At 40.1% G+C, this 12,985-nt stretch overlaps 1 protein-coding gene and 1 long non-coding RNA gene across 6 annotated transcripts in view; one reads left to right on the top strand and one right to left on the bottom strand.

Moving 5' to 3' along the window:
- Positions 1 to 2,536, top strand: part of LOC307212956 — a 44,455-nt gene extending 41,919 nt beyond the window's left edge. For all 4 annotated transcript variants that reach the window (XR_013837284.1, XR_013837285.1, XR_013837286.1 and 1 more), the window contains one exon: positions 2,251 to 2,536. This is a non-coding gene — a long non-coding RNA (uncharacterized lncRNA). The remainder of the gene's footprint in view (positions 1 to 2,250) is intronic.
- The window catches only part of UBE3D (ubiquitin protein ligase E3D), a 62,463-nt gene that overhangs the window by 17,218 nt on the left and 32,260 nt on the right, over positions 1 to 12,985 (bottom strand). The window contains exon 9 of one of the 2 annotated variants that reach the window (XM_079970531.1): positions 5,546 to 5,684. The exons of the other annotated variant lie outside the window; for it this stretch is intronic. Within the exon in view, the coding sequence (XP_079826657.1) occupies positions 5,546 to 5,684 (139 nt within the window). The remainder of the gene's footprint in view (positions 1 to 5,545; positions 5,685 to 12,985) is intronic. 2 annotated transcript variants of the gene reach the window in all.

Below are 12,985 nucleotides of genomic sequence, written 5' to 3'. Positions count from 1 at the left end.
TGGGGCAGATAGTAAGCTGTCGTATCCCGAGTCAGACCACAGGTCTATCTATCAAGGTCAGTACAGTCTACACTAAATGACAGTGGTTCTCCAGAATGGTATGAAATATACAGTTTGAGCTCCACACTGAAAAGTTTAGAATTTGAAGAAAAACAGCTGCACATAGTAACCTAAGAATTCTGTTGCAAAATTGATGATCTTCCAAGCTTACTGAACGGGGATGCCCTTTTGAGGACCAAAAGATAGGACAGAATAGTTTCACAGATTAACAAAACAAGATGCAGCAACAGCAGTGCCTACTCCAAATGAATTCTGATTGGGCAAGTGGTTACTAAGAACCAAGAGTCCATGGCAACTTTGGAGCTGCAATTCTCCCCCTTTATTCCATCTGAAAGCCTAAGGCAGTTGTGGTGGGGCCTGCTCAGCTACCGCACTCAAGCTGGCCCCACAGAACCTGCCAACGTACTTCTAGCAAGGTGGTGAGACCTCTCTCTTCTCTATAGTGAGCACACTTAATCCCATGGATGCTTTATGTCATTATGTCTCTGGGTCTAATCAGCCAATTATCGGGATAATTAGTTTAAAAAAGGATAGCTTGATTGGAACATGAGACAGTCACCACTATCAATATGATGAAATGAAGGGCTTTGATTTCAGAGTACAGGCAACTACTATGGATTTGGCTGAAGGCCTCTTGAAGGGAAGGCCGCAACACACTCAAAAACACCTCTCACACTTCAATTGGCAAATACAAGACAAGCTTAATAACTTCTCTTCTCCATTCTAGTACACTTCATCACATCCAAATTGCTTTTCTGTTTCACAACCACATCTTGTAATGGGCTGCGAGCCCCAGTAATTTTGTACATTTCCTCTCTGAATGAATGTCAGCGCCACTCGGTTTTCCTACCACCAGATGATCATCATTTGAATGGGATGCTGAGCAAGTCTGGTGATAAAGTAAAGGATTTTCATATGCTGAATGTCATGCCCCCTCTTTTGAAATACCAAGCATCTTCAACTGTATTTGCCCAGCTATGAAAACAAAGCCAGAGTTCAATAAGATTGCATCCCTGTACATCAGATACATTTTATTACAGTGTCTACTTTGTTTAATTTGATCAGAGCTGGTTAGCCTGTGTCTCCCCAGATGTTGCTGATCTAGGACTTCCATCAATCCCAGAATGGCCAACAGCCACGGTGGATTAAAGTTGTGGTTCAGCAACTTCTAGTGGGCTATATGTTATCCAGCCCTGCTTAAAGCAAGTGGTGGATAATTACTAACGTGCACATTATTCCTTTAAAACATTTTACTCTGAGAGCTGCAAATTTCATAAAACAATTTCTCATGTCACAGCACATTTTTGTGGAACTTCTCTCCAGTTCAAGCTAGCTTTGGCATCCCTAGTCACTCACCTCAAAGCACCCTTAATGTAAATCCTAGTAACGACAGAAGTGCTGTCTGCATATGCTTGAGGCATTGGCCCCAATCTGAAGTATTTTGTGCAGACAATAAATCTTCCCAAATCTCCACTGAACCACCCATCAAGGCAAGTTATTTCTGTGGATATTGTTCACCTTTTGGGTGGTTATAGGAGAAGATGGCTGGACTCTTATTCTCCCCCACCAAACTGGTGATCAGTTCTGTCAGAAATGACAATGCTGATTACTGAGGGCCCTTCTTTTCCTTCTGAAATGCTGGCTTCTACACTCATGGGATCACTTTCAACTGATGTGACTTGTGACACAGGACCTACGTCCAAACCTAACTTGATGCCACTGGCTGTTTTCCTTATATATATTAATGTCTTCCTTGAATATATTAAGTACATTTGGAAAAGCAGGGTAGTGAGCAAAGTCCTGTTAAAATTAGCCACCCAAAACTCTCTGCACATAGTGGGGTTTAAAGAAAACCAAAAACAATTCTGGTACTTTACAACTGGATAGTTCTTCCTCCCAGTTACAGGTTAAATACCACCACTATCCATCACCACTATTAATTTTTTAAAAGTTATAAATCACTATTCTGTTCAAAGCAGACAAAATGAACAGAAACTTACAAGTTCTATTAACCAGCCCCATATACATTTAATAAGCTGTTCAGGGTAAGGTAATGGTTCAAGAGAACTGAGCTTCTGGCACAAAACTGAGCTTCTGGTACAAAAGTGATTACAGAGAGAAGCACTTCCAAGGTACAAGCAATCTCTGCTGGTGATTTGCTAACATTATCTTGGCTCTTCTTATCTCTAGGAACACAGGAAGTAACAGAAACAAAACCCAAGCCACACAACTTCTTAAGATACTGAATCTTTATGATGATACATTATGCCATTTACCACATTTCTCTCAGTGCTGCTGTTGTGGAAAAGCAAGTATTTTGCTTTAATATCCACCAGACATCAATTCTGAAGGTTGCGAAGTAAAACAAGGATTGCTGGAATTAAGTAGACCATAGTTTTGTTTTATGGGTGCCTGAAACTGGGGGTGGGGAGAGAGAGAGAAGAGGAGGGGAGCATGTTCTAAAAACTATTTTTGTCACCCTAAGTGTGGTATACTGGATTTTACTTTTAAAGACACAGATACAGTGGTACCTCCGGTTGTGAATGGGATCCATTCCAGAAGTCCGGCCACATCCCAAGGAATTCACAACCGGAGCACCGCTTCTGCACATGTGCGCAGCTCGTAGAGCGCTTCTGCACATGCACGCATGGTGAAACACGAAAAAATACTTCTGGGTTTGCCATGTTCGTATCCTGAAAGGTACGCAGCTAGAGGAGTGCCACTATATAGAGTTTCATGAATTTATATGCTGCTTTTCTACTTTCCCAGTTTTCAAAGTGACTCACAACGTAAGATAGTAAAATGGAACAATAAAACGTTTATAAGAAGGTTGTAAAAATAATTTATTCCTGAAACAGAAAACTGAGGTAGATTAAAACGTAAAGCGTAAAGAGTAATAACCAGCATTGACACAATGAAATATCTGCTAAAAACTTGTTGAATAAATACATTTCAGCCTAGCACCTGAGACACCAGTGCTGGTGCCACCCTAACTTCTTGGGGAAGAATGTTCCATAGATAATCACCATCTCTGAGAAGGCCCTCTTTGCCAGATGCCACGGTCCTTGTCCCTGAAGGTGAGGGCATTTGGGAAAAGTCTTCTCAGATCTGACAAACCCAGCCTCCACACATGCAACCTCCACATCAACACAAAGGGTATTACTCTACTAGTATAATAGAATACCCAGTCATATGTGTAGAATGAAGATAAACACTGAAGATGGTAAGCACTTTGCATGCCCATGATCCACTGAAATAAAAGAGGCTAATCATGGCAGAGCACACTGAGGATCACGACTTGTGATGTTTAACACCACGTTGGAAGGAGAGTGATCAAGAAAGGCAAACTGATGATGTTGGCTTATTATTACACTATTTTCATAATGAATGCATGGTTTTATTCTGTTTTATTTTAACATGCAATTTTAAGATGCATATGTGTTTTAAAATCGCTGGCTGGTTTGTATTTTTATTTTGATACAATTTTGTGTTGACTTGCTTTTAATACTTTGATTTTATGAGTATTTTCAATGAGTATATTATATTGTTTGGTGTAAACTGTTTTGAGTTTTTTTTGTTGGTATAACAGTACATAAATCTTGTTAAATGAAATATTTTATATTTCTGTTTATATTATATGTTGTTTTGTAAGTCACCCTGTGCTCTTATCTGGAGGAAGGATGGAGCATAAAAACTTATCAATAAATACTCCACACTGAAGGTTAGAGATTATATAACCTAGGGTGTGTGTGTGTGTGTGTGTGTGTGTGTGGATCTTGGATTTCTTTCCCCATTAGAAATTTATATGGTACTGAACCTGTGGTACTGAAGGCTCTGACATCAACTGGCTGAGCAGATTCGGTGGCACAGAATGTTTGTGAACATTCTAAGTACTCAGGAAACAAAAGCATCATAATATTTCTGCAGTCCTTTACTGTGCAAAAAGGCCAATTTGAGATTGCAACTTCCTTAGGGAAGCGAATGACTTTGAGGGGCAGGCTGAGAACTTGAAAAGCGACACTAAAGAGCACTGAGTCAAGAGATATGCTGAAGGAAAGATACAATTAAGTAGCATAGCAGGAATCAGGTCTGAAAACCAGGAACAATGGAAGGGGAAGGAAAAGTAAGCTTGAGGGGAAAAGGAAGCAAGGAGTAGACAAATGAAGGTGCTACTAAGTGAAGGGATGGTAGGGGCTGAATTGCAAATACAGTCATACCTTGGTTTTCAAACAGCCTAGTTCTCGAACATTTTGGCTTTCGAACATCACAAACCCGGAAGTGACTGTTCCGGTTTTCGAACGTTCTTTTGGAAGCTGAACGTCCAACGGGGCTTCTGCAGCTTCTGATTGGCTGCAGGAGCATCTGTGATTTGGAAGTCAAATGCTTTGGAAGTCGAACAGACTTCCAGAATGGATTCCATTCGACTTCCAAGGTACAATTGTACTGGTTTGGACTTAATGTACTAGTTTATTCAGGAGACTGATTGCTTCCCTAGTATACATAGTGGTAGAGGGTGACTTGGAAATTTTTTTAAGAAAGGAAGAAAAAAGATCCAGCTGTTTTGCTGTTTTTGAAATTTAAGGATGCCTCAAAAAACAGCATGACCGGGGGGGCCGGCGGTCTACTGTTTCAGGAATTAACTTTACAGAGGTTGCACCTTTTGGATCCCAGCCACTTTCAACAGCATCACCAAAATATGGCAGCTCCCCCCCCACACACACAAAGCCCAGGGCTGTGAACAAAGTAAAAACAAGAAGCTAGCTGAAGACTGCAGTTAAGGGCAAGGGCTACAAACTCAGCAGTAGAGCATCTGCTTTCCACATGTAAGAATAGAGAATCAATCCTTGGCATATCCAGGTAGGGGTGGAAATGTCCTCTCAGAACCCTGAGGAGCCATTGCTGGTCACTGTAAACAATACTGGGATAGGGGGATCAATGGTCTGACTCATCATGATGCCGCTTTCTGTGTATTAACTGGAAACAAGCAATATAGCAGGAGATAGCAGCAGGGACATGGCTCACACTCAGTCACAGGAGAAAACATTATATCCAGATAAGGCCAGAAGAGGCCCCGTTTTGCAGACATATCAATATCGGCACCAAAACTGATTATAACCACATAGCTTCTTAATGCCCAATAGAATAGGGAGACGTTATCTATGCTTGGAACAGTAAACACATTCATCTCAAATCAGATAAATGACTCCATAAATTCACAGTCAGTAAATGGATGTAGTTTTGGGTTTGTTTGTTTGTTTGTTTTTTTGCATAGATGCCCTTGTAACAAACCAGTTTTCTACTTCATCCATATAAGCAAAACTAGGTGTTGCACAAACCATAATTATTTAACAAACCAGATTACCAAACAAGGATCAAACTGTAGTTTGATATTCAGGTTTGTTAACCTATGGTTTTGGACAATGGTCTGGATTCTATACTCTTCTTAACGTTAGGTACATTATGGGATAGGCCATCATTTCTTTACCTGGAAAGAATTCATCCAGCGAAGGGAAGGTGGCAGCGAAGCATTACTCTGAGACAGTATCAGCAGCAATTCCAAGCAGGTTTTGGATGGAAATGTTAGAGAATGTACTCCCATATCACTTTCCCATGAATCAACTAGGCTGGAAAACAATCAGAAGTGTTGTTTAATTATTATGCTGGAAATTCAAAGTTCCAATAAAGGGATACTGTACAGTACCTTTTGCTTACAAACATGCAAATATCATATCTGAAGTTCCATCAACTTTCATATGGCGATTCTGTAGGGCAGAGCTTTCTAAACTTTTCATGTTGGTGACACACTTTTTAAACATACTGCGACACAGTAATTCAGTTTTACTAGCAGACCTAAGGTTAAACTAACCCCTTTCCAGACCCAGGAGGAGCTTGGGGAGCATTCACATGACAAACCTACACACTAACATGTCGTGACACACAGTTTGGAAAGTTCTGTTGTAGGGGAAGGAAATGCAGAGGTGCAGTTTTTTTTCTAAAGCATAAAGAGAAGTTGGTTGCAGTTGCTTATTAATACCAACTGAATGCAAAAACAAAAAAATTCCTTCCAGTAGCACCTTAAAGACCAACTAAGTCAGTTCTTGGTATGAGCTTTCGTGTGCATGCACACTTCTTCAGATACACACACGAAAGCTCATACCAAGAACTGACTTAGTTGGTCTTTAAGGTGCTACTGGAAGGAATTTTTTTGTTTTGACTATGGCAGACCAACACGGCTACCTATCTGTAACTGAATGCAAAAAGTTACTTATTCAGGTCCAGAGCACAATGCAATCTATAACATTCTCAGCAGTGAGTCAGAGCGCGTCTCATTAAAAGGAGACCCAAATAGCTCTCAGGAAAAAAATGGCTTTGCAAGTACTTGAAGGGGGTTTTCTTTCATTTTTAATTGCTCCGTTCACTGAACAACGGCCAGTCTATTGCACTTCAACCACAGCTTCATGAAATTCATATTCTAATGGACGACTGAGGCATCTAATCATAAGCTTGCATTTTTATTAAAGCTTATATGTTTAATCAGGGCTTGTATTTTAAGAATGAGCTTAAAAATGTTCTGTTTCATGCCAGGCAGAAGACCAGTTGCCTAAAAACCTTGGCAATGTTTTTCTCCTAGACAAGGGGCCCCCCTGATTTATAGCAGAAAACAATTCTCAAAGTCGTAAAAAGGGAATTACAGGCTGACAGCCAAGGTTACACTGACCCTACAAATTAAGGGTTGATAAATAGTAAAATGAGCCATATCTTCTTCCTAAGGTTAAGAAGGTCAAGAGCAGTGAAAAAGCATCTAGCTGGCAGAAAGAGAACATTTTCTGGGAAGTCTTTTCTAAAGCTGTTTCTTTCTTAAACTAAGATCCTTTTAAGATTTCTTTTCCTTTTAAAAGGTTGTTTATGTATTAAATATATTAGTTTAAATATAATTATGCAAAGGATTTAAGAAATGCTAGATTCTTATTTCATATAGTTGTAAGAGTTGTAACTATCCTGAAATTAAGTCAGCCACCAGCCCCCCTTGCCAGACAGAAGACGCCAATCGAGCACTCCTGATATATGGTTGTCAGGCCTTTTGTTTAGAAACCTTCAAATGAAGGAGATCTCTCAATGTTGATGTGAACTCAATCCTTGACACATGCTTAAGATAAAAATTCAAGATTAATCATCTGTTTTGGAAGGCAATAGGGCAAGGAGGGCAAGAGGTGAGCTGGTAATTAAGATTCCTTGTTGAGACACATGTAAGATATATTACTACTTATTTGTCATTTATAGATAGAAGAATATATAGCTTTTTGATTTCCATAAAAGGGCAAGAGGAAATGGGTGTATCTTTTGTGATTGGTTCTAGCAAACAGCCAATAGGAATTTCAACCAGGCTGATTGGACAGAGGCAGCCACAGGAGGAGCAAGGGGGCTGGATTAAGGAAATATAAGTGCTGGCCAGAATGGCAAGAGGCCAGGCCAGAGCTTGGTAACCATATACCACTGTGCCTCATATTTATTTGTCTGACAAATAAATTACTATTTTAATTTCTCTATTGCTGCATTGAATATTTCATTCCAGCTAAGCGTTAACCACAAGTAGGGTGCTGCACGACAGAAAGATGAGTAATAAACATAGATTACTCAGAATCACAGCCACTGCAAAGAGAAGCAAAGGGAAAGCATTCGGATTACTTGGTTGGGATCTGAGCAACTGTGCAGTACCTAGAAGCAACACACAGTTTAACAATGCACCTCACGCTTAGGACTGCCATAGAGTTCATGGCAGTTGTATGAAACACTTCTGACTTCAAAGCAGCATTTGCCTGCATTTCTGTGAGGTGCTTCAATAACCATGGATGAAAACATGAACATAAAACATCAAGCGGCACACTGATTGCTGGCAAGAACATTAGCTATGAAAAAAACCATCCTTGGTTCAAATTTCCACTAAGCCACTGATTCTGTTAGTAAAGGTAAAGGGACCCCTGACCATTAGGTCTAGTCGTGGCAGACTCTGGGGTTGCAGCGCTGATCTCGCTTTATTGGCCGAGGGAGCTGGCATACAGCTTCCGGGTCATGTGGCCAGCATGACTAAGCTGATTCTGGCGAATCAGAGCAGCGCACGGAAACGCCATTTACCTGCCGGAGCGGCACCTATTTATCTACTTGCACTTTGACATGCTTTTGAACTGCTAGGTAGGCAGGAACAGGGACCGAGCAATGGGAGCTCACCCAGTCACCGGGATTCGAACCGCTGACCTTCTGATTGGCAAGTCCTAGGCTCTGTGGTCATGAGCAAAATACTATTTCTCTATCTCAGACCCGGATCTGCAATGTGGACGTAAATATACTAGCATGTCTTAAGGTAGGGTCACTAAAGAAATGTTATGTGACTGTGAAGTCCTTTTGAGAACATCTCAATATAAATAGCAGTATTTTATTCCTAGTATGCAAATAGCCTGATGCAAACGCTTCAGGATTATTTGGGGGGCAGAGGGCAACTGACCAACCCATTCTTCTCAAACCTTGCCCACAGCTTCTGCATGTGCCATAATCTCAAGCCACCAGACTGTCATAATGGCATGATCCTGGTGATAAATGTTAAAATAACAAGCAGCTGATGGGCAGCCTACTGTCATGTGAAGGGTCTGCTATGTGCAGAAAAAGGCAATCATATCTTCCTTTAGCCATGAGACAACTCTACCCCATTATCTTCTGGGGCCACACAGACGTACAGCAACAACTGCTACTGAAGCAACTTCATTCTTCTGCCAACTGGATTCTCTAGCAGATCCTTAAGTTCCATCTGCATTTGAATTATTTTATGGATGTGTCTTTTAGCACATTTTTCTGCTTCTGCTATTTTCATGCCAATGTTTGGTACTTTTTCCCATTTGCATTTTTATTGTATTTTGCTACTGCATAGGTAGCCTCCCTTGACAGGAAGGATATAAGTCTATAAAATAATAGCAATACTTCAAAGTGTGGCGGTTATATGAGTTTATATGTTGGGAGCATTTGACTGACGTTTAGTCACTAACCCATGCCTGTTCTTTTGTGTTTCTTACAGTCTGGCAGCCTGCCCTAAATATACAATTCCCTACAGAGTGATATAGGATTTTTAAAAAAGTATCTTTCAATACAGCTCACTGAACTGCCTTTCAAAGGATGCAGTATGAAAACATTGATGAATAGGATCCCATTATAGGAGATGTGTTGTGGGTTTGTTTTTGGAGGGTGGGCTTAAGCACGACACAACAGCCATGGCTGAAAATAAGCGAATACTGACTTTATAAAATTCACCTCTCCTGGAAAAGCTTGTAGCCTAAAGGAATTTCTAACAACTGTGCAGTATTATGGATCTTTTCCCTCTTTGCCTGCTACTTGAACCCTTAAACTTGAAGAATTATTTATTGTTGCATGGTCTTTCAGATGAAATCTGCCCAAGTTAGTAACCAAAAATTTAAGGTAGCCATACTGGTTTATTAGAAGAAAACCCCAAAGGAACAACTGTCACAATATAGTAGCAGGTTTTAAGTTCACCAGAACTGTTTTTCTGGCTGGATGTTAAGCAAGCACACAAAAACCAACAAAAAGGTGGTTGGGGGTGGGGAGTGTGCAGGACGAAAGTTTCACACAGTCTGCAGCAGGAGCTATGAAGACTTATCAAAGAAATCCTATACAAGTCTACTCAGAAGGAAGTCTGTTTGAGTTCAGTAGAGCTTATTCCCAGGTGCTATACTGTGGCAGCTATAACAAGCTAGATCTAAGGTCTCCCACCAAGGCCCCCTGCCTGCACCTCGTTTTAATTGAGGATTGTTGGTTTAGTAGGACAATGGGGGTTGCCTAATTTTTATCTGTTATTACGGCAGCAGGTTTCATATGGTGTATTTCAGAGGTACATCTGAACATCACTAATTTTTATTTTTATTGAAATGGGCATTTTGTGGGGCCCACAACAGCTTTCATTTTCCAAATGTTCCTCCCAAAAATGGTTGGGGAATTCTTGGATTACATCTTGCCAAGTAAAAAAAATAATTCAAGTTTCATAATGAGTTACTGAGGTAAAGGGCTTGCTCCCATCAGGAAGTACTTAGATACATTAACAAAGCTGGAGATTAATTTTAGCTACATAATTAGTTTTTTCTTTCTATTTTTTTTATAGATTGGTTCATATCCAGACTGAATAAGGCTCTGGGGAACATGGGATCATGCTTGTGACATTGTTGTTTTCATTTGATTCCAAAATTTATAGGCCATCCTTCATCTCATTAGGGTCACATGTTGCTTCATAATACAGTAATAAGAATACTATTCATGAAACATTAAATAGAACCAGGAGTTTACAGCTCTTTATATGCATTCAGCAGATACCTTTATTAGGACCAGCTAATGTTATTACCCAATTGTCACTTTTCTGTGCTAATCAGGGCTGGTGTACTTATTTTCCATATATTCCAGAATACATTTCAGTAGCTTCTATATAGCATACAAAAAGCATAAGCAGTCTTACTCTACTGTTACTGCTAATACATCCCAGTGAGGAATATCTTCATATTAGCTTGGAAACATTCTAAAGGGACATTATCTTCCACAGAAAGAGATGAGAACACAATGCAGTTTAAAACCACAGTGAACACTGTGATTGCTCAATACCAACACATCACTAGTAGAGTTTGATATTGATAAGAGAACCTGAAATCCAGCCAAAGAATATATATTCAACTAAACCATGTAGTCATCTAATAATATTCCCATTAGAAACCTCAGTAGATTTTAATGAGGTAATGCTAGATACTTATATTGTAGCACCCTGCTTGTGGTTAACGCTTAGCTGGAATGAAATATTCAACGCAGCAGTAGAGAAATTAAAATAGTAATTTATTTGTCAGACAAATAAATATGAGGCACAGTGGTATATGGTTACCAAGCTCTGGCCTGGCCTCTTGCCATTCTGGCCAGCACTTATATTTCCTTAATCCAGCCCCCTTGCTCCTCCTGTGGCTGCCTCTGTCCAATCAGCCTGGTTGAAATTCCTATTGGCTGTTTGCTAGAGCCAATCACAAAAGATACACCCATTTCCTTCTTGCCCTTTTATGGAAAATAAAAAGCTATATATTCTTCTATCTATAAATGACAAATAAGTAGTAATATATCTTACATGTGTCTCAACAAGGAATCTTAATTACCAGCTCACCTCTTGCCCTCCTTGCCCTATTGCCTTCCAAAACAGATAATTAATCTTGAATTTTTATCTTATGCATATGTCAAAGATTGAGTTCACATCAACATTGAGATCTCCTTCATTTGAAGGTTTCTAAACAAAAGGCCTGACAACCATATATCAAGAGCGCTCGATTGGTGTCTTCTGTCTGGCAAGGGGGGGCTGGTGCCTGATGGCCCCTGTGATCTCTTCCAACTATATGTAATAAGAATCTAGCATTTCTTAAATCCTTTGCATAATTATATTTAAACTAATATATTTAATACATAAACAACCTTTTAAAAGGAAAAGAAATCTTAAAAGGATCTTAGTTTAAGAAACAAACAGCTTTTGAAAAGTCTTCCCAGAAAATGTTCTGTTTCTGCCAGCTAGATGCTTTTTCACTGCTCTTGACCTTCTTAACCTTAGGAAGAAGATATGGCTCATTTTACTATTTATCCACCCTTAATTTGTAGGGTCAGTGTAACCTTGGCTGTCAGCCTGTAATTCCCTTTTTACGACTTTGAGAATTGTTTTCTGCTATAAATCAGGGGGGCCCCTTGTCTAGGAGTAAAAATATCTTGTCAAGGTTTTTAGGCAACTGGTCTTCTAAGACTGGTCTTTTAAGATACAGGCCCTGATTAAACATATAAGCTTTAATAAAAATGCAGGCTTATGATTAGATGCCTCATTCCCCCCTTTCAAGCTCAAGGACCTTCATCCCAAGTGTCCTTGATAGCTTGACCTTCATCATATTCCTGAGGTAAAGCTCTGTATAGGGCCATGATATGAGGTAGAGTTTCATTTGAAATCATCTTGCTAATTGTACTTCTAAAACATGAAATGATACATGGCACCATACATAAAACCATTATTACTACTGTCAAGAAAAACAAGCAAGACAATAGTATCCCTTTGAGTCCTGCGACATTAGGTAACCAATTGGTGAGCCATCCCATATCCCATCCTTCCCATGTTTGTACTGGGACATGTGCTATATTCTCCATCTTTGTGGCCAACACACGGATTGCCTCACCATTATCAGAAATGTTGAAGCAACAGGCATTCCCTGTCAAGTTCAAGATTCCACATAGGCCTCCCTGCCTGGCAAGTACATAATCCATTCCCATTTTCAGCTGCAAAATGGCGGCTCTACTTTCATCCAACTGTTGTGCAATAAGTCTCAAACTCTGGGCCGTTGCATTGGTTACAAGTTCCACTACTGCTTGCAATCGAATTATTCTGTTTAGATTATAAATAGGATCCCGTGCCCCTTGTATGAGCTCACCAGGATTCCAGGAGGCAGGATCATAATAGGCTATAATGCGCTCTGGTGGCCAATCATCAGTACCGCTCCAACTTTGGGTACTTCCTCCTGCTATATGAGAAATGTCAGCGTTTCTTCGTGTACGCTTGGCCGAACTAGTGGGCATAATCCACATTGGTGGTAATACCCATCCCAAGAAACAAGTCCCACTCCATTTGGAAGGGAGTTTCTTGTATGCCCATTCTCCACATATCCACCACAACCATCGGGTCTGAGGTTTTTGGTACGTGGAGTGCAGAAGGCGAAATATCAAAAGGGGTAGAGAGTTCACAGTGCAGTATGTTAGATTGCCTTCTTCTGTCACAGTTATGTTCCATACCATTTTCCATGCATGAATAAAAGGAGGTGCACAGGGCAAGGTATTCCGAGTTCGATACGTAGTACCGTTTGCCCAGGTTTGA

The sequence above is a fragment of the Podarcis cretensis genome, assembly GCF_951804945.1.
Source record: "Podarcis cretensis genome assembly, chromosome: 3".
NCBI classification, from domain to species: domain Eukaryota; kingdom Metazoa; phylum Chordata; class Lepidosauria; order Squamata; family Lacertidae; genus Podarcis; species Podarcis cretensis.
Note: the sequence above shows the minus strand (reverse complement) of the source record. Positions and strands in the feature narration are given on the sequence as shown.